At 50.0% G+C, this 20,808-nt stretch overlaps 3 protein-coding genes across 5 annotated transcripts in view; 2 read left to right on the forward strand and 1 right to left on the reverse strand.

Moving 5' to 3' along the window:
• Positions 1–5,233: 5,233 nt before the first annotated feature.
• On the forward strand, positions 5,234–9,461 carry FTH1 (ferritin heavy chain 1). Its single transcript, XM_068684925.1, has 4 exons — positions 5,234–5,686; positions 7,206–7,352; positions 8,258–8,383; positions 9,119–9,461. The coding sequence occupies exons 1-4, from the start codon at positions 5,249–5,251 to the stop codon at positions 9,278–9,280; spliced, it is 873 nt and encodes a 290-aa protein (XP_068541026.1). The 5' UTR covers positions 5,234–5,248; the 3' UTR covers positions 9,281–9,461.
• LOC137857826 (bestrophin-1-like) lies at positions 9,285–20,537 on the reverse strand. The gene is made up of 10 exons (XM_068684897.1): positions 20,292–20,537; positions 18,428–18,587; positions 17,376–17,470; positions 16,873–17,106; positions 15,916–16,070; positions 14,932–15,009; positions 13,530–13,682; positions 12,985–13,065; positions 12,240–12,391; positions 9,285–11,872 (listed from the first exon to the last, which is right to left on the reverse strand). The coding sequence occupies exons 2-10, from the start codon at positions 18,577–18,579 to the stop codon at positions 10,702–10,704; spliced, it is 2,271 nt and encodes a 756-aa protein (XP_068540998.1). The 5' UTR covers positions 18,580–18,587; positions 20,292–20,537; the 3' UTR covers positions 9,285–10,701.
• Positions 13,997–20,808, forward strand: part of RAB3IL1 (RAB3A interacting protein like 1) — a 32,268-nt gene continuing 25,456 nt past the window's right edge. The window contains exon 1 of one of the 3 annotated variants that reach the window (XM_068684908.1): positions 13,997–14,184. In XM_068684908.1, the coding sequence (XP_068541009.1) occupies positions 14,122–14,184 (63 nt within the window). In that variant the 5' untranslated portion in view covers positions 13,997–14,121. The remainder of the gene's footprint in view (positions 14,185–20,808) is intronic. The other 2 variants (XM_068684910.1, XM_068684915.1) reach the window with 2 other exon arrangements.

Raw genomic sequence — 20,808 nt, forward strand, 5'->3', positions numbered from 1 at the left:
AAATTAGGTTAAGTGGGAAAGGTACGTCAGTAAATTCACCAAATACTGCTTCTGGCTGTGCTGAACAGACAGAACTGTTGTGTTATTAACATTGTTCTTCCTCATTCTCATGCCTCTAAGCACTTTTTTTTTTTTTTTAATTTCTTTTAAACAAACACATGCCAAAGAAGAAAAGATTAATTAAAAGGATATTCTGAACAAATTAGAGAACTGTAATCTCCTGGGGCATTTAGTTTAAACTGTCTATGTGCAGAAATGTTTCAGAGAGAGAAGAAAGCTGTAAGTACTTAGAAAATGTTTGTCTGTCCAAAATGCATGTTATGTTATTTGCCTACAAAATCCTATAGTACAGACTGTTACAGATTATTTTGTCTTCGTGACATTTTTTTTTTCTATAGCAGAACAGTTTGCTGTCCCCTAAGCAAATGTACTAGAGTAACTTCCAACACCCTTTGTTTTTCTGCCGTAGGACTCTGTTTCCAGGAATCAGCAGTTCTGTGTAACCAGCTGTTTGCATACTGAATTGGTATTACTCAGTGAATCCCAGCGCCTAAAACCTGGGTTTCCCCAGAAACTGGGCACCCGAAAGAAACGACTGAAGAATTTAAGCAGTGTTTTACCCAAGGAGCTACAGGAGGATTTTGCAATCAGCTGGAATTCCATTTATAGGATATCTTACAGCACAAGTGGAGCCCAGATGTTTTCGGTAAACGGCTTTCAAAACAGTTAGATCAGTGTCAAATTTCCAGACATGTGATCCAGCTTGGAGTCAAGTTTGGGGTTGCTTTTGTGTTTACCTAAAGTCTGTGTGCTGAATTACACTGAAGTTTGGGGTTGGAATAAAGTTCTCTATAACAAATATTTGACTGGACACATGGTTTATCTTATTTGCAGGACTTTGAGCTTTGAAAAAAGGTTACTGTATTTTCTTAGAGTAATATTTGAGGTATAGTCAGCTCCCTCTTGCTCACTGGATTTAGAAATGGCGTTGCATTTTAACTCAGATCTGTTATTATTCTAGCTATTAAACTAGCATGGCGAGAAAACATTTCAAAGCGAGATGGGAACCGTTTGTACAGATGATAAATGACACATGCATTCCTGAACAATCCGGCTTGCCCAACTGCAGTGAACTCTGCTCACGTGAAGGCAGCCCTCTTGTTGGAGGTCTAGCTGGATGCCGAAGTCATACGCTAAGTTTTTGCTGAGGCAGTCTATCAGCAAAAAAATCTGCCTTCCAGTTTTACAAGCTTAGAATTTACTTTTGCAAGTACTGTCTAGTCATTTTTCAGCCCACAGTAAGATCACTGCCATAATTTGGAAGATCATACAGAAAAATGGCACAGGTTGAGTCAGTATGAATGATTGTAAAGTGTGTGGAAGAGACATGGGAACCCTCCCATTTTAAACGCTGTATCCAAGCCTTACCCTATGCAAAGTCCTTGCCAACTTCAAATCCTACGTTGCCCTGTCTGTGCAAATTGGCTGTAACTGTGTGTCATGCCCTCTTCAAAACCTGCTCAGGGCTTCCAATCTAACAGCGATTTACCCTTGGCCTGGGGTCGGACTCCTCTTTCCTGAGACTGTGCGTGCGTCACACGCAATGGGTGTCACACGACACTGAGATACTTTGAGGTGTGTGAAAAGACAACCTTGGTGCTTTTTTTTTTTCCTGCTACACCTTGAGCTGTGTCAACCAGTTCTCTGACTTAACCACCTTGTGTATATGTATGGAAAGAAGCTCATTTTATTTAGGCATTTAATTTTTATGGGCAAAAAGGCTCAAGTTTTTGCAGACTTGAATCGATGTCTTAAGTTGTCATATAAGGAACCTAAGCGTTACTGTCCTTAATTTGGCTGAGCTTCAGATTTGCGCTCTACATAGCATGTTTACATCTCAGCTGTAAACAAATGAGAGATCTTGCTCCATTGTTTCAGATGGGATCTAGTCCAAGGGAAAACAGAAGATTGTCTTCAACAATTTGAAGCTTGTGTAGGCAGACAATACATCGCCTCTTGCCTGTGGGCAGCATGAAGAATGCCTCTGGTTTAGATCAGCAAAGCAGCCAGGAGCTGACACAGATGCAAAGCAAGGCTGCGCATGCACTCAGCTAAGATGATGGATCAGTCCGCGGGCCACTGTGATGTTTGTGTGCAAAAGTGTACTGGAGGAAACAGTTTGGACTATGCCAGGCTCTTCCTGACTGCACTGAGACCTTTAATCTATTGGATTTGAATAAAAAATGCCAGGATCTCCCTACTGCTTTGGACAGTTGCATGAATAACGGTCGGGCATGCAATTAACTACTAGCTACTGGAAGCTATATGATAGAAAGTAGTCTGCAAAGCATTGCCAGATCCAAAATGTGAGCTTGCAGTTAGCAAACGTGAATGGCATTTGATGTGAAGTCCAGCCCGAGGATGATAATGCTTCTTGCAGGCTGCTTCCCAAGAATGCTCATTCTTGATGAAGAAAGGCACAAGATAAAAGAGGGCTTGACCCAAGCCACAGAAAAACAGTAGGAAATAGTCAAACTTAAACCACTGTGACAGTACTTTGAGAGAGTCAACATAAAACTTGTAGTTATAGCTAAACCTAAACTCTTCTAAGACCAGAATGTTAGACAATCTTTGTATTTGTAACCAAGATGCTATGATGAATGAGCGTACAACCCAATATTTACTATTCTGGACAAATAAATCTGCTGTCATCACTGTTAATGTGTATGTTTATGCAACTTGCTATCAATCTAGAAAGCAGAATGTAGCATTTCCTAATCTTATTGACATTTAATCATCGGTGGCACAGAGTGTCCAAACTTCAGAGGAAATATTCCCATTATTAATAGACTATTTGCTCAGTTGTTTACAAACTGCGATGTTGTACAGCCTTTCATGGAACAATGTAATGAGGATTTATGCAGCTTTGGTCATGATGAGATTGGAAAAAAGAATAAACAATTGTTTGCAATCTATAAACTAGTGGGTAACTTTCTTCTCATAGTTCCAAGCATGCCTTTGTCAGTTACAGGCATAAAGGTGGAAGGAGAGCACAAAGAGCAGAGAACGTGATGAGTAAAAAAGAAATAAAAAATTTAGTAGTAGGTTCAAGGTTAATCTTTCTGGAATATTGAACCATACTCTGCAATTATGTGCAAATATAGAGGCCTGCCCGAGTGTAAAGCTATATAAGAGCATATATGCTTCAGGAGGACAACCACTAATGTTTGACAAGCCTCTTCAGCTAAATGTGAGGTTTGTTTGTTTGAGGTTACCTCAAACTGTTCAAAATACTACAGTATGAAAATAGTAATGCAAATCTGCCCAGCAGTTACTAAGTTACCACTGTTTTTTTTTTTTTGTTTTGTTTTGTTTTTTTACATAAGCATTTGCGTGGGAGGGGAACATGAGGGTTTCAAATGTACCTGGCAGCCTGCAGAAGTGCTAAGTATGATCCACATTAATTTACAGATCTTAATTACTTCTGATGGTTAACTGACAGAAGCAAGAGAAAACTTTAAGCCAAAGGAAGACATTGGCTTTCTGTTCCTTTAAAACACTCAGAACGCTGCAAAAAGTGCTGTTGTGCTGATGCAGACCGAGCTGAAAGCTGTCACACGTGGGAAATCAGACATTGCCTTCAGAACAAGGAAGTTCAAAGACCAAATGAAACTTTGTCAAAAGGACAAGTTAGAGGAAAAATTAACTTAAGCAGAGTTTGCAGGCTCAGTAATCCGTGTGCCAGTACTTGCAATATTTCTGACTAATTTCAACATTTTCTGTTTTCCTGAGCAAAAGCCAAGATTTTGGGAGCCTGATGTTAAGGGACGATCTCACAGGACGTTTCTAAACCTTCAAAGTTGTGCTCACAATCTGCTTGAAAAATCAGAAACCAGAAAGTAAAAGAAGCCAATGTTTATTGAAAATAAACGACCACACAAACTGAATGAACGTAGTAACAAAAGCAGCTGAAATAGCCCTCCTGATATCAGAAGGCTCAGTTTGTTCCATTTGACCTTTGGTTTCTCAATTACCTCTTTATTATTTGGCATTATGTTTGAAACACTTAGAGGCCCCTGTCCTAAATCTCACCATCGAGTACATCGAACATCAGAGGGCAGGAAATGTTTGCTTTCTCACCGTCTTTCTTGTTTGTGCTGCCTTTAGTCATCAGTGGGCAATCGTGCTAAGACACGGGGAGTTTCTTTCCCAAGGTCACACACACACACCAGCAGCGATTGCTGCATGTGCCTGTCCCTATCTTGGAGCAGCTCTGAGGAAAGCTGGTGCCCCTCAGCTGTGCTCTTTCTCCTTGGGTTGGCTCCCCAGATTAACCCAGGATTTTGGCCCTCACTTAATGGCTACTTGCATTTCTTTGCCGCATTTTTGTGGCAGTATCTATCCGAAGCTGGGCCTGGTCCCTGAAAGGGGGAAGTCTGAAAACTTGCTGGGCCTCGCCACTGAGTCACCGATGTTTGCTGGTGCGCAAAGCCAGAGCTAGAACTCGATGTTCCACTCCAGCAGAGTACACGAAAGGGGGAAGAAAGTATCCACTATGGCACAGATTTCTTCCTCCTGACGCTGTCCTAAGCAGCTCAAGCCCTTCCTGATGAAGTTACAAAGCTGCACGCTGTTTTCTGGGGACAAACAAATGCGTTTTTTGGTCCGGGCTATGGGGCGTAGGCACAAACGGCTGTGCTCCTGTGGGGGCAGAATGGCAGGGCCTGCTTCATCCATGGCAGGGCCTGCTTCAACCCATGGGCATCCTTCATCCCCTGGGGATCATTCTGCAGCCCCAGGACCTGCTTCATCCTCAGGGCATCCTTTACCCCCGGGGCATCCTTCCACTCTCTACAATGCCCTGAAGGGAAGGTGTGGGGAGCTGGGGCTGGCCTCTTCTCGCAGATAGCTGACAATAGGGCTGGAGGGAATGGCCTGAAGTTGTTCCAGTGTGGGAATTAGGGGACATTTCTTCTCAAAGAGCAGGGTTATGTGTAGGGACGGGTTGCCCAGGGAGGCGGTGGGGTCACCCTCCTGGGGGTGTTGAAGGAGAGGCTGGACGTGGTGCTTGGGGACACGGTTCGGTGGGTGACAGTGGTGGCAGGGGACTGTTGGACATGATGATTTTTGGGCTCTTTTCCTTCAGGAATTCTGCGATTCAGGCCCAAACCGACCCCACTGAGCCCAGCACTGGGGCGGGGGGGGGGGGGGGGGGGGGGCTGTGAGGGGAGGAGGAGGGGGCGTGGCCATGTCAGGGGGCGTGGCCACGGGTCACGCGCGGCGGGGAGGTGCTGAGTCACGCTGGGCCAGCAGAAGCTCCGCCGGGCCCCGCCCCCTCGCCCCCCCCGTTTCCCGCCACGCCGGCGCGCATGCGCGCGGTGACGTCAGGGACGCTATAAAAGGCGCGGCGTCGAGCTCCGCCGGCCCAGAGTGCGTCGGCGAGGCAGAGCGGAGCGGGTTCCTGCGTCAACAGTGCTTGGACGGAACCGGCCGCGCTCGGGCCCGCCGCCTCACCACCACCACCACCAGCCGCACGCCGACACCGCCGCCTCCATCTCAATCTCATCCCAGCGCCATGGCTACGCCTCTCTCCCAGGTGCGCCAGAACTACCACCAGGACTGCGAGGCGGCCGTCAACCGCCAGATCAACCTGGAGCTCTACGCGTCCTACGTGTACCTCAGCATGGTGAGTGGGGGGCGGGTGTGCAGGCCCTGGTGGTGTTGTGGTTTGGCCTCCCTGGGGGGGCGGGCCTTCCCGGCCTGGCCTCCTCCTATTCCTCCTCCTCCTCTTCCTCCCCGAGGGCTGTGCGAGGCCGAGCTGCAGGGAGCGATCCCTCCTCCCTCGGGGGAGGCTTTTCCCTGAAGGAAGGGGGCAGGGAGGGTGCCCGAGCCCCGCGCAGCCTGCTCGCTCCGCCCGGGGACGGGGATGGCCCCTTATTTATGCTGGCTTTCCGTAGGTGAGGTGCTTATCTCGGGTGGGTGCTGCTTGCATGTTAACTGCTCTTTGTTCGCTGCCCCGGGCGGGCTCGTTATCAGCGCGGCTCAGCAGCAGCCTCCGAGCGCCTCTGCCCTTGGGGCAGGGCTGGCTGGCTGGGATTGCCTAACGAGGTGATTGGCACCTCTCCCACGGGCGTTCTCCTCTCGCAGGCACGGTTCTTCGTAGTTCTCAAGTGAATTAGGAATCCAGGGGTTTCTTGGCCCTGTGCCTCTTGCGCTTGGCAAGAGACACCAATTTTAGCCATAGCTGAGTTCAGTAAGTCGCTGTGGGCACGGCTCTGACCTCTGCAGCAATCCGGGTGACTTAGATCTGCAGGCAACTTGAGACTTTGTAGTGACACCGTAGTATGTTGGGGCATCTAAGTGTACAGTTAAAGCTTATTTCTGGGTTACTACGGAGGGTTGAACCTCAGCTGCAAGCCAAATGTAATGGTTGGCGAAGGCAGTGACACACAAGCACCATTGTCTTGCCTTGAACCTCCAAACTGCTGGTTAAAGAGCAGAGAATTCCGTGCCACCTCATCTTGGAAATAACTGGTAGTCAATACAAAGCTTTCTGTTGAATTCTGTTTAGGACCAGAGTCCAAATAAGCTGTGACTTCTAACAGCTGTTACGCATTCAGTTTTTCAAGAGATGACTTTGCATTTTTTGTTGAACATGCACTTCAGTTGAACTTCTGTCTTTAAGTGATACAAAAGACTTTTCAGAAACAGAAAACATTTATTAATCTGTTCTCAAGTAAACATGATGAAACATGCCTGAAAGCTTAACTGTAGAATTATCTTAAAGTTCTTTGCCCCCTGAACCAGTGTTACAAGTCAGAACCTTGACCTGTGACCATTGTAAACAAAGAACAGGGAAAACTTCATCCTTGTTTACAGCGAAGCATTTCGAGTCTGTGTTTAAGGCAGCAGGAGAGCAAACACAGTGGGGCAGGGGTTTTTGTATGTTCAGAAGTGAACTGCAAATACCATTTATTTGTGTTAATGATTGGGATGCGGGTTAAAACGTAATCCAGGCTGGGAAAACTGAACTTGTTATGAAGGGAAGAGCTCTGCCATATTGCCTTGCTGGCTAGCCTTAGCTTGGATTCCAGCTGCCTTGAAGTAGGGCTGGTAGCAGAGATGTCTGAAGTCACAGTATGTGCTTTGCTTCGTGTGCCTGCTGGAGTGAGGATCAGGCTTCTGAGCATGTGCATTCTTTTCAGTCCTACTACTTTGACCGGGATGATGTGGCTCTGAAAAACTTTGCCAAGTACTTCCTGCACCAGTCCCACGAGGAACGGGAGCATGCTGAGAAGCTGATGAAACTGCAAAATCAGAGAGGCGGCCGCATCTTCTTGCAGGACATCAAGGTGAGGACTAGTGCTTTGGGTTGTCCTGTCTAATTCAGAGCTAGACTTTGGGGCCTGTCCTTAGGCTGGAAGGGAAGGAATTCCCCAGGGATGTCTCATAGAAGAGCAGCAGCAGCTGCTTCTACACTTGAATAGACAGAAAAGGAAGGTGAAACAATAACAAAACATACAAAGCAAATGATGCACAGTGCAGTTGCTTACTACTCACAGACAAATGCCCAGCTTGTCCCCAAGGATTTGTGTTGTCTCAAACTGGCTGACTCCCAGGGAGAGTTGTATTGTTCAGTGTGATGCCACATGGTATGGGATATCCCCCTGACCAGTTGGGATCAGCTAGTTCTGTCCTTTCCCAGCTTCTTGTGCACCCCCAGCCTCCTCGCTGGCAGGGCTGTGTGAGAGGCTGGAAAGTCCATGAACTGATGTAAGCACTGCTCTGCAGCAGTTAAACACCAGTATTTTATCAACACTGTTTTTCTCCTACATCCAAAATGTGGCACCATATCAGCCACTCTAAGTAAATAAACCTTATCTCAGCTGAAACCAGGGCACCTGCTTACACAGGCAAGTGCTTAGGCTGTTAGATTACAAGGGTGGGAGGAGGAAGAAAGCAGCTCTGCTAAGCTTTACCCTGCAAGATTTCACTGAGCATAATATCAGGAGGACCTTGGGAACAGGTGTCCCTGTTCTGTGACTTCCAACATGCATTCAGTTCTATTTACTGTGCACTGTCAAGTTTTTCAAGACATCAAAATGCCTAAACTTGGTTGTGCTCAAAGAACTTCAAGACCTTTGCTGGAGAGCTGCATGATTGCTTTTCTAAGCAGAGTCTGAGACAGATCTGAAATGCTTTGCTCCCTATTGTTCCCTGGTTACTTAAAATATGGTCATGTGCTTTCCCCCCTTAGAAACCAGATCGTGATGACTGGGAGAATGGGCTGACTGCAATGGAGTGTGCCCTGCACCTGGAGAAGAACGTGAACCAGTCGCTGTTGGAGCTGCACAAATTGGCAACTGAAAAGAACGACCCACACGTAAGTGGGCACTGAAGCTGAGCCAGTAGCTGTACAGGGAGTGCTGGGTGGTGAATTGGGGGTACCTGCTGGTGAAAAAGGGATGGACAAGCTGTGCAGCCCTTCCAGAGGGAAGGGCACAGGTGTCAGCACCTACTGTAGCCATTTGGTATGGTTATTTTGCTTATTTCTTTGTGGAGGACCAGTTATGTTGTGTAGGGTGGTTACAGCTGTGCTTACAGAGCAGTGGGTGTATGGCTGTGTTCAACCCCTTCTGATGCTGTTCTGCAGAACAGAAGGCATGTGGGCAACACTTCGCAGAGAAGTGTATTAAGCAGTTCCCTGCTGTGAATAAACCTGTGTTTGCAGAGAACTTCTAAATATGGCTGCAAGCTACAGCTTTTCTGAAAGGAGTAACATGCTGGACAAGACAGGTGTTAATAATTACCATGAAGGGTAATGCAAGTGTCTAAATGTGTTCAGGAACTTTCTTGTGGTCTAGAAGGGGATGTTTCCTGAGCATGATACTGTAATGCAGGTTCCTGGAGCAAGCATGCCTGGATAGGCGTGCTTCACTCTGGTTTTGCCTTGGCAATGCAGGAACGAGATCAAAGGCTGCTTCTCAGATAGCTTCTGCAGCTTTAAAGTTGTCCCTGTATATCATCTTTCACTGGGCAGAGTTAGAATGATTTCAGATCCTGTTTCAGCAGGATAAGCAATGTGCAGACCTAAACCGTTTTTTAATCTCCGTTTTAGCTGTGTGACTTCATCGAAACTCACTACCTGGATGAGCAGGTGAAGGCCATCAAGGAGCTGGGCGACCATGTCACCAACCTGCGGAAGATGGGGGCACCCAAGTATGGCATGGCAGAGTACCTCTTTGACAAGCACACCCTCGGGCACAGTGATGAGAGCTGAAGTCTTGCCACGAACACCACCCTGTGGGTTTCAGGAAGATTCCTACTTTACTGTCCAGCAGTGCATGCATCTTCAGCTATCTAGATAAACAGTTCTCTTACTCTGTACCAAATATCAGCCTTCTTTTCTCTTGTGTTTTGTGTATCGCCTTCCATCCAATAAAGTGACTTGGTTCAAAGTGGTTCTTTTTGTCCTTCTTGAAAGGAAAGGGTTGTGCTCCCTAGTCTTTGCTGGGAGAGTTATTATCCTAAGCTGGGCATGAAGAAATGCATAAGGGGGATCAGGTTGCACTTAGTCTTCCTTAACACTTCTACAAATCATTTTCTTTTCCACCCATTAGTATCCACTGCAGGAATTGCTCAGGAACTAAAGCTCTTCTAAAATGCTTTTGCCACTACAACTTGTGCTGTAGTGCAAGGAAAGGGAGGTTTTATTATCTCTGGGCTTCCTGAGTTGCTGAAGGGTGGGATTAATGCCTCGTGGAGCATCATGCATGCCTGACAGCGGACTGCACTTGTCCATGAAGAAATCTCTCTGTGAGTAGAGAGCTGTCTGTGTGCTCCAAACCAGACAGAAACAGTGAAGCAGGAACTACCTCAAAGGACAATGTTGGGAGTTTGTTGGGGGTGGTGGTGACAGCTGCTGAGGCCAAACAATCCTCTGAAAGGCAGAGGGGGGAGTATATGATGTGGACTGAATTTGTTCTGTTCCCTGTGGTGCGGGGAGATCTGCAGCTGTTCCTGAAGCTGTGAAAAGAGGAACCCCTCAGTGCTTTGCTTTTAAATTTCTATTACTGCACAGAAATTGAAATGAGAAAACAAGTGGTCCTGGACTTCAGCCTTGCTTTTTTATTATTGCTTTCAGGGAGGATTCCCACTGCTTTCCCAGTACTGGGGAGCACCAGCTAGGTAAGGCTTTGAGGCACCGTGGGTCTGTATCATGAGTGCTGTGACTCAGTCCCTTTCCCTGGAGTAGCTGTCAGCAGTGCAAGTCCTGCATGAGACCTGTAGTGGGCTTTGTGGCAAATAATGTAAACTTCAGGTTCTAATTCTTGCTGAGAGGAGGTGTTACTGGCTGTATTCCTCTTCTGCTTTGGGCTACGCCTGAATTCCAGGGTTGTCAGGGTGCTGTCAGCTACAGTTCTGCTGTTTAGGTGTCTGTAATGCCTAACACCAAAAGTCTCTTGTTTTGTAGAAGTGTAGGGTTTTCTCCTCACTTTTTTTCTTGTTGCAACACTGAGACCACGTGCCTGCTGTGGTACCTGAGGGCTGTAGTGGGGCGTCACCTGGGCTGTGCTCTCAGTGGATGCTCCAGCAGCTTGGGTTTAGGCTGCACTGCTCTTCTCTTGGGCCAGGTGTGAAGATATTGCAGTATCACTCGGACGGCAGGTATTTTAACAGACCTGTGGTTTTTGGGCTCCTCTAGCTGTACTGATCCATCAGATCATCGCATGTGCTTTCACTAGTCTCCATGATCACCTCCATCAGCCCCACGTAGTCACTGTCACCTAGGGAGATGCCAGAATCATTTGGGGACGGGCTCTCCACTCGTCTTGTCTCTCTCGTTGGGGGATTATTAGTGCTTCTGCTTCCTGAATCTCTTGTCCCGGAAACCTCTGACGGATATGGGTCTGGCGCACCGCTTGTGTCTTCTGAACTCAGGCTGTCGGGGACCACGTTCCCCATGGGGGACCTCTCCAGCACTGGAGACGTTACAGGAGTGAAGGAGAAGCAGGGAGGGGGGCTGCTGGTGGGCGTTTTGGTGCCAGGGGGGTGCAGGGTGCTCAGCTGCTCAGGACCGGGGACGGCTGTCGTGTTCTCCAGAGTCAGCCAGGGCGGCTGGGAGCCTTTCGAGCTCTTCAGGCTTTTGAAGTTGCCCTGCTTGTCGTGGTTGGGGGACTCTGCCAGGAGGGGGAATTTAGGGCTGTCCGATGCTGCGGACAGAGCTTCTGGACTCCCCGTGGTGGCGGCTTCTCTGCCTCTACAGTTAGAGTTGTTTTTTTCTTCCACCATTGCAACCAGCGGGTCAGGACCTTTGTTCCTTTCCGTCGGCCAAATAAAGGTTTCCTTGGTACCCGAGCCGAGGGAGCTCTGGCTTTTGTACATATCGCTCGTCCGGGAAGGCGAGGAGTTGGCGATGACGTCCCTGAGGGAATTGGAGCAGGCAGCGATGCTGGAGAGCGCGGGGGGCTTCTTGCGGCCCTGGCGCCGGGAAGGGAAGATCATGGGGATGGAGCTGATCGGCGTCTGCGGCGCGCTATAGAAGCCGGGTCTCTCGTAAAACGGGGTGGACATGAAGGCATCGAACTCCCTCAGTTTTCCATCGTCGCCATCCCACTGCTCCTGAGGGTTGGTGTCGCCCCTCGGGGAGGGGACGGCCTTGCCCGTGTCTTGGTAGGCGTAGTGGGAGAAGGGGGAGGTGGGCTCCCCTCGCCGGCGCAGCAGGTTCATCCGGGAGGAGGACCTGGAGAAGCTGGGTGACTGCACGCCGAGCAGACGGCCCAGGTGGCCCAGCAGTGGCGTGGAGTGGTTCGCCTCCTCGTTCTCTTTGATTTGCTCCAGGGGCTGGAACTCCATCTCTTCTTTCTGCATGCTGGGGGAAGGCAGGACGGGCTGTAACGCGGCCACGACATGGTGGTTTTGGTGGGGAGGCTGGCAGCACGGGAACGTTGCTGCCTGTGGCAAGCCTCTCCTCCCGTGTTAATTATGTGTTTATTAATTATTATTAATTATGTGTTAGTCCCCCCAAATAGGGGTGCTCATAGCACAGGAGGGCAGCAAGAGGTCAGAGGCATCCTTTGCCAAGAAAGATATTGGCTGCATCTTTGGATGAGCCCGAAATACATTGGAGCAGGATTTCACAGACCGTGAAAGATATTATTGCTCTCTAACTCCTTAAGCACAACACCTGACCTGAGGTGTAAACGTGGCCTGCTCTGGTGCCCTGTAGCTGCACCCACCTGATATCAAAAGTAGAGCCAAGGAATGAGGGGCGCTTGTACTCTGCAGTGGCTGCGGTGTAAGGCGGCTGGGGGTCGGGCTCGTTCCAGTATAGGTCCTTCTCCAGGATGGGCAAATCCTGATGCATCTCGTCCACTGCCATCAGGGACACCTGCCGGGACAGCAGCAGTGTCAGGGAGTGGTGCTGCAGGTGCTTATTGTCAGAGGACTAATAATGCAGGGCGAAGCTATGTAGCCCAGGGGTGAGACGAGTGGCTAGTTTTGCTGTGTTTTTTGTTATTTTTCACATGGAGAGATTTGGTTAATTAAAGGGAAAGTGATGCTGAAGGAAACATGAAAGCAATACGCTCACTAGAACAGTGAGGCTTAGTGTAGAACTGAAGGTGGAGAGTTACTGCATGGAAGAAACCGGAGGAGGCAGTTTTAGGTACAGACATAGGGTGGAAAAAGCTAGGAAGAGGCAGGTTTGTCACTGAAAGGGTCTGAAACAAGTCTGGATCTGTCGTGTGTGCCAAAATATGGGCGAAGGGGGCCGGGTGGAACTGCTGCTGGTCTCTGGGTACAAATATGTGCCCAAAGCCCTGTGTTGCTTGGTGTGTACCTTATGCTCTCCTGCTTTTCTAGCCATCTCTCTTTGGAGATCCTGAGCCCCTTCCTAATATGCAGCCACCGAAGCCTGCAGGCAGAAGTGCTGCAGATCACGACTGAGCTGATGGGGCCACGAGGCTCCTGCCTTCACCGTACCTGCAGGTTCCTGTCGATGAGCCAGTTGGTCTCAAAGTCATCATCATCCTCCCCAAAAGGGTTGATGAGCTGTTCGGCCACCTGCACGTGGAGAGCACACAGCAAGGGTCAAGGTCATGCCCACCCTTTTCCCTGCAGGAGAAAGGCCCGTGGGGCTGAATCCAGAACTACCCTCAGGGGTGACGTGCCCTGGATTTGGAGCAATGCTGTTTTTTCCAAAAAGAGGTGGGTTAAAACCAGAACCTTTCCAGTTATTAAGAGGCATTGGTGCACACAGGAACTGCCCTGTGCTCGCTGCAGACCATGTACAACACTCTGCAGGTAAAGCACAGCCCCCTGCCTCTCTTTTCCCCCAAACTTAGCAAACGTGGCATTGTTCTTCAGGATGAGGTGCTCAGAAACTGAAGGTCTTGGCAGTGCCCTCGGTCCCTGTTGGGTCCCAGCACCTGGCACGTTGCCCACAGCTCAGCCCCTGGTGGCACAAACCAGGGAAAAACCCATGCGTGGATCAGGTTTCAGGTCCAGGCATGTTTTCTTGGACTTACCTTTAACCAGCCAGCGTAGAAGAAGAACTGCAGAAACGTAAAGACTGGCACGAAGAGGTCTAGCTCGTGGCCAGGATATGCTTTTTCCGGATCCAGGAACTGCCGCCCGATCAGACAGGCCAGGAAGAAGCTGTAAACAGCCACGGTCACCACCTGGGAAAGGTGCCAAGGGACACAGCAGAGGAGTTTGAGTTCCCAGCTTGCTTTCTCAGCAGCCCTCTCCTACTTCCACCCCAAACAGCGGTGAGCGGCTGCAGATGTGCTAGCTCAGTAGCCTTTTGAAAGCCATGTTGGATATTTTTACATTTGCCTGTTTGCTTGCCCAGATTTTCAGGCTACAATGAGTAATCATGGGACTGGAAAGTTCCCCTTTGCAAATTACTAGCAGCTGAGGCTCAATGCCATCCAGCAATCAGGGTGGGGTCAAAACAAACACCCAGCACCACAAGATTTAAGCTGGCCCTGCAGTGAGCAGCATGGGGCTGTTCTGTGGTGGGTAGGCTACCTGTAATGATGGATTTTACAGGCTTCAAGACCTGAATGCTGCTGCTGGAGGAGCTGCCAGTTTGGGCCCAGCCTTTTCTATAGCCTGATGTGGCTCTCTCACTTCTTCCTGACCATCTCAGTAGCTGAGACTCTCCTTGCTGCACTTGGGGTAAGGTGTTGGTGGAGCTGAGCTCTTCTTCCTATGGGTTTCTTGGTGGGGGGCTGCAGCACTGTGCTGGGGCCATAACAGCAAAGTATTCTGCCTCAAAAGTAAATTTGGGAAGCTGATGCAACAAGTTATGGTGTTACTTTTGCTCCTGGTTTGCAGGGCATTGGGTCTGTGCAGGAATGTGGTTTCCTGATGTGTTCCTCGTTAACCTTCAGCACTGTGTGAGTGGAAGCTCCCTTTTTATGGTGGGGTGCATTAGTGTTACCTGTTACATATGAGGTAAAGGAGCAAGTTGGTGCTAAAGCTTCTGTCTAGAGCTGTGTCAAGGGAACTTAAGCAGCTGAGCACATGCACAAGGCTCTCTTTCATGCACATGGCATGAGTGCATCACAGCTGCCCTGAGTGCTGGAGCAGACTTGCTGGCAGGCAGCTCTCAGCTGTGCAGTGTTGGATCCGCACGTTTTTGGGTTTGCTGTGCAGCCACGTGGAACACATCGGGGTAAATAATTACCCTAGGTGTATGTGTGTTTCTGTGGTGGCTGTGCCTGAATTACAGAAATGAGGCTGGGCTGAGTGCGTGCTGCTGGGTTTTGCATGCAGGAGAGCCAGCACAGGCTACGTGTGTAGGTGTGGGTGAGGGGTACAGGCAAACGGAGCACCAGCATGGTCCTTGTGTAGGATGGGTATGGGTGGGTGCCAGTGGGGGTTCCCTTGTGGCACGCACAGCTGTGGGGGATCTCTTCTCACCTGAGTGTAGACCAGGGGGATGCTGATCCAGTCATAGCCGTAGAGCCGCCCGCACTGGCTGCGCAGGGTGTTGAGTTCCTGCAGTGGGAAAAGGGAACGTGCTGTTGGTACCGACTTCGTGTGTCCTTTCCTGGCCTTCTCCAGCCCAGCCCCTCGTGCTCACACCTCCCCTGCTAGGTGGGATTCAGCTGGGACTCCTGCTCCACTGGTGTCCTGCCTGTCCCCAGAAGCCCTGAAGGGCAAGCTGCCTGGATGTCCCTGTCCCCTGACCAGGGTCCCTTCCTAGCTCACTTCACAACAGAGTTTCTCTCTTCAAAAAGCGAGCAGCTCCGCAGGTTAGGCAAATAATATCTTAGAAGTATCCACCTCTCTCTTGATTATACAGTGACTTTAGGTAAATATAGCCCAGAGGGATGAATCTTGCTCCAGGCAGCAGAGGCAATGCAATTCTCTGCACATGAATACCAGGGAGGATGAGCTGCTCTGGAGCCTCTTAATCTGCAGCTGTACAGCATCACTGCCATGTCCTGCCTGTGGAGCACAGCCTGCTTCCCAGGACTATCCAAGGGTTGTTGATAGTGAAGTTCTCCACAGGAACCGTGGTTGTTAAAGGTGCTTTTGACTTCTGATGGTCCCTTCCAGATCTGTGTTCTGCTTCCTTGTGCCATTGCTACACCTGGGTGTGAGCCACGTGGCTCCTCCCTGTCCCAATTTTGAGAAAGGTGTCGTGTTCCTCTTGCCTCTTGTGTGTGCTATTGCTAACCTGTCACCAGGCCATGAAAAGCTCTGTCCTGTCACAAGCTGGAGAGCAGACATGACGGTATTTCCTATCAAAATTAATGCAATATCCCTAGGGACAGGCCTGGATCACTGTCTGCACATCCTACTTCAGTATTCCTTGCCTGACCTCTGAAAATCCCCTTCGTTCCTCCCAGAGGACAGGATAGGGATCTCAGGCAGTTGCCTGCTGGCTCTGTCACTCACGTTCAGGATGCCCTGGAGCAGCACGCTGTCACGGATCCTCCCCTCGTTCCTTGCCTTCACCGCGAGGTTGGAGAACCACACGCAAGGGATCCAAAACTTGTTGTGGGGGGAATTCAAACTCTCGAACTTCTTGTGCTCTTCTGGGGTCATGAGACCTGGGTGGACAAGAGTTGATGGGAGAGGAATGTCCATAGAAAGCAGAAATGAGTTGATCGGGTAGGAAATAAAAACATCTAAATATCTGGGAGTCACCTTAGCTCTCCTTATAATCCCAGGAAGGACTTGGGCATTAACTTTTTGGGGGGACGTAAAAGGACAAGAAGTCTTGTTAAAACTTTGGTTTATAGAGGGGTAAGAAGTGGGATTTATTTCATAGAATCATAGAAAATCCCAAGTTGATGATCCTTGTGGGTCCCTTCTGAGTCCAACTTCTGTCCCTGCACAGGACCACCCAAAAATCAGACCATATGTCTGAGAGCATCCCCCAACTTAAAACTTGGCAGGGGTCTGCTCATGCTGTGCTGTAAGCCTGTGCACAGGGTCATTTACTGCAGAGCAGCTGCCAGGAAAGTCGCTGCAGCACAGTTACAGCAATCTGATCAGCCAGGGATGCCCTGCGACCTGCAGCATATCTGCATTCACACACGTGCTAGTTCTACTCCCCACGCATAAAAAAAAAAAAATGTGAGAAGGGATGCTTCATCTTTCAAACAGGCATTGCAGCCAGAAGTAGGAACAAGCATGGTGTGAAATAGGGAAACATAAACAGTTATTCCAGAGGAGCAGGGCTAGTGCACAAGCAGATGCTGAGGACTCACACCAGAGCACACTGCAGCACTTTCCCTTCTCCAATGTAGAAGTCAAGGGGTCATTTACAGAGCTCCTGGCCCCAAGCCCAGCAGCAAGGTGCTGCCTGCCTGGGGCTGGAGCCGTGCAGGAGGCAGTGCCAGCACTGACCTGCCCTCACGACGTGCTCCATGCTGGGGAAGCGCTTGTAGACGGCGGTGCTGACGGAGCGCAGGATGAGCACGCTGCACAGGTTGCTGTAGCGCATCAGCGTGCGGCGCAGGAGCCGCCCGTACTCGTCCTCCCCGTCCACGTTGCAGGAGACCAGGTTCATGATGCGGTCGGGCCAGGGGATGCTCTCGTACTGAGCCCACCAGCGGGACACCACCAGGGCCACGTAGAAACCTAGAGGGGAGCCGACCACGTTAGCCACCCTGAAGGAGCAGGAGGTGTGCGTGCTCTTGTGTGGCTGCTCTCATGGGTATGAGTGAAGGCACGCCTGGCAAGGCATGAAATGATGCTTTCTGCCTTTTTTTTTTTTTTTTTTTTTCCAAAAGGCAGGGTGAGGGAACTAACTGCTCGATGAATCCTGCCTACCCGCAGAGCTATGACAAAGCAGGGAGATAAATGCTGCCCCGTTCCCTCCCTGCACGCTCACGGTCAGGGCTCCTTACCCAGCACGAAGGACACGGGGATTAGCTCGGCATAGCTGTTGCAGTAGAGCGCCAGCTTCTCAAACATCAGCCTTTGGCTTTCACTGAGGATCAGCCTGAAAGGGAGAGAAATAATCATCAGCCTCACATGAGAGACCCAGGCCTGCTGGGATAGGAATATGGCAGGGGAGGTGAATAGAAACTGCGGAAGGTGAAGATGTACAGCCACAACACGGCCGCTCTGTGAGCCTGAAGATGATGTGGGTGAGCAGCCCAGGACATCAGCCCACCTGCCCCAGGAAGAGTCCACCCAAAACACCCTGCTGGCACGTCCAAAGGAACCAGAAAATGGCCATGGACAGAAATTGTGCAGTAAGTGGTGCAGCCTGATCAGGGCCATCTATGTTTTTAGTCCAGCAGAGTGCTAGCAGGTATCAGGGGGCTGCCACAGTGCTTGGATGTGCACGAAAATTCATTTAACATCTTGCAAGACGTCATCCCCAGCTCTGCTCCTGCCAGCAGCGGCTGTTTTGACGTGGGTTTCTGCCTCTTCCTCAGAGCTGCTTTCCTCCCTCCGTGCTGTATCTGTGCACGTTGACCCAGCTAGGGGAGGTCCCTGGCTTTCCTCGCTAAAACCAGACCAGCCACAGACCACGGTTGCCTTATCACAGATCTGCAGCCCCAGGGCTGCTGTCTGCTCTCAGGAGCGTAGCCCCAGTGTTGCTAGCTGTGTACATGAGGGGAGTTCTCTCCTAATGCTTCCTGCTATTACTGGTGCTTCCAGTGCTGGTTCAGCCTTGGTGTCTACATACCATTCTTCTCAGGTAGTCACCGAATGCAAATCTTCATCCCCAGAAAGAGGAACTGTTCCTCTCCAGGCCAGAAAAAGGAAATCTGTCAGCTGCTAAGCCGTGCTGGCGCAGTGAGGAAGGAACTTTCCTTTCCTCCTCTGAACAGAGGCTGGCGGGTGTCTGGCCAGTTCCCTTTTACCAGGACCTCGGTCCCAGTCCCGTGCTGCTCTGGGACAGGCTGAGAGCGAGGGGTTGTGTCAGTGTTGCTGCAAGGGTGCCCACCTGTAGACAAGACTGATGGCGAAGTAGAGGGAGATGAAAATCAGGAACTCAGAGTAGAGGAGCTTGTAGATACTGCCTTTCCACTGCAGCAGGAGCTGGGAGAAGGTGCCTAGGCGGGCATCGGCCACGCGGTTGGTGTATGTCACTGTCATCACAGATCCTGGCAGAGACACAAAATGGGCAGATGCTGAAGCTGCCAGCAAGCCTGAACAGGGGCAGGAGGCAGAGAAGCATCAAGTGTCCCAGCAGGCAAATGAGATTGAAGGGAGGAAGAATGAGAGAGAGAGGAAAACTAAAAGACAGGTCAGACGAATTCATTAGGGTAGGAAACCATGAAGAAGTTTATGGGGAGATTTCTTGGTGCTGATCCAGATGAAGGTACTTCTGGAGATTTCACAGGTTTTGTAGCACTCGTTCGACAAATCTTGCTGTCTTTAAATTTGGGCTGGGGGGCATATCTGGCCTGTGCTGGTCCCGATCCTGCAGGCAGAAGAGCTTTCCCTGTCAGAGACCCGAGGGATGGGGTTTGGAGTTTGGCCAGGCTCGCAGAGCTCAAATTCCAGCAACTTTACCTCCCCATTCCTTCAACCATACATTGCACAATAAATCATGCCGAAAGAAAGAAGGCATTCAGGCTCATGAAATGCTTCCCAATCATGCAGCATCCCCGCTACACTTCTTGTCTAGCCCTAATAGATAATTATTAATCATCAATTAATTATCAGACTCATGTAAACCTGAAGCTTTAAAAAAAAAAACAACACAAGCCAGTGTAATCCATGCCAGGCAAGCATAGATCATTTCACAAATAATTATCCAATGTGAAAAGTGTTGGAATTTCTAAGCCAAAACACATCGCCAGGTGTTATATGGACATTGCAGTGACACTGATGTTAATATCGAGGTCTTGGGCTCTTGCCTCAATGACGGAGACAAAGAAGTGCCTTCAGGCACCTTTAACTAGAGACTCGTGTGCGTTTGTGCCCTTTCCATGTGTTTTTTTTGGCCAGTGCACAGGACTGAGAAGAGTGGTTTTTAAGCGCCCTAGACCCTATATGCTCACGGGCTACACGGATGAGAAATGCACGGGAGCACCCATAAATTTGCAGGGGGCCGCTTGCAGGAAGCAGGCTGCTTGCTCTGTGCTTTGGGGCTTGGAAGCACTGAGGGAGACTCCTCGTTGCGTAACTCAGACACGGAGCCGCTTTTTACCAAACATGGGAAACTTCAGCTCGTGTCCGTGTAAATAATGGACAGCACCTCTGTGCAGTCCTGCTCGGGTGCGGGATATGGGGCTTTTCCTAGTGATTTTGCCCTCAGCTCTGCATGGTTAAGGCAGCTCCCTGCTGGTCTATGCGGGATGTCCCCGGTTGTCACCTGGCAGCTGGCACGCTCACGGCACTGATTGGGGTTGAGATTTGTGGCGTGAAGCAGCTTGCCGCAGCACCGGTGGTGGCAAAGCGGTCAGTTTGGGGACAAGGAGCCATCCCTGTGCAGATCCCACACAACCCAATGCCACCCATAGGGTCATGGGGAGAGCGTGGCACTGCCACCCCTGTGCCTGCTCCCACATCACCTTGGCTGATCCGTCCGATCTAGGGGTTGCACCTTGGGATCAGCTGACACTAATTAGACAACGGGAGTCCACAATGATCAAGATCTCACATTAGCAAGCCAGATTTGCCTGTATAAGGTGTGTTACCACTATGTAACACTGGAAACAGACCCAAACGCTGCCTGCAGATGCAGAGAACAGACACAGAGGACAGATAGAGTGAGAGCAGTGATGAGTTCACAAGACAGACAGATCGACCGGCTAATCTTTGGAGGAATCTACCTGCTCCTGTGAGGACTAGATACTCACAGTCATGGGCTCCTGGGCTGCACCGGAGATGGTGAAGGTTTGGTCCTGCACGTGTCCTTGCTGGGTCCTGTGTGGCCAGCGCCACAACCAGCCTCCTCTCGGCTCGTGGGGGGATTGAACCTGGCAGACACGGTGTGCTAAGGAGCCTGAAACCCACTTGGGAGCTGCAGCCGGTCACTTGATGCCATAATCCTTCCTCATTACAAAAGAGACTCTGTTGTCTTTTGCCCCGTTCCCTTCTAATCTTCTGAGTAAGCTCTGGGTGTTTATAGAGGCGGCCGGAGGAGGGGAGGCAGGGCTGGCTGCTCCACAGCTGCTGCTAATTCCTGGCACAGCCATAGTGGCTGCCAGAGGAGAGGCATTTTCCTCTAATTCTTTCCTGTTTGGTACCTTTCTCTGTGTCACAACCTTACAGGAGCCCCAGGAGATTAAGTAGGGCTGGAATTTTCCACAAGTGCTATGAGTGTGTCCCCCTTCAGAGCCTGTGCAGGTCTCTTCCCTGGGTGTTAGCTCCCTA

Source organism: Anas acuta, chromosome 5, assembly GCF_963932015.1.
Source record: "Anas acuta chromosome 5, bAnaAcu1.1, whole genome shotgun sequence".
Taxonomy (NCBI): Eukaryota; Metazoa; Chordata; class Aves; order Anseriformes; family Anatidae; genus Anas; species Anas acuta.

Bases quoted from the DNA above. Each gene is read 5' to 3' on its own strand.
- FTH1 (XM_068684925.1), top strand. From the start codon at position 5,249: ATGTCAGGGGGCGTGGCCACGGGTCACGCGCGGCGGGGAGGTGCTGAG. The intron at 5,687-7,205 runs GTGAGTGGGGGG...CATTCTTTTCAG, and splicing joins CCTACGTGTACCTCAGCATG to TCCTACTACTTTGACCGGGA. The intron at 7,353-8,257 runs GTGAGGACTAGT...TTCCCCCCTTAG, and splicing joins TCTTCTTGCAGGACATCAAG to AAACCAGATCGTGATGACTG.
- LOC137857826 (XM_068684897.1), bottom strand. From the start codon at position 18,579: ATGACAGTGACATACACCAACCGCGTGGCCGATGCCCGCCTAGGCACC. The intron at 15,010-15,915 runs GTGAGTGACAGA...TTCCCACTGCAG, and splicing joins TGCTCCAGGGCATCCTGAAC to GAACTCAACACCCTGCGCAG. The intron at 13,066-13,529 runs GTAAGTCCAAGA...CTCCACGTGCAG, and splicing joins TCTACGCTGGCTGGTTAAAG to GTGGCCGAACAGCTCATCAA.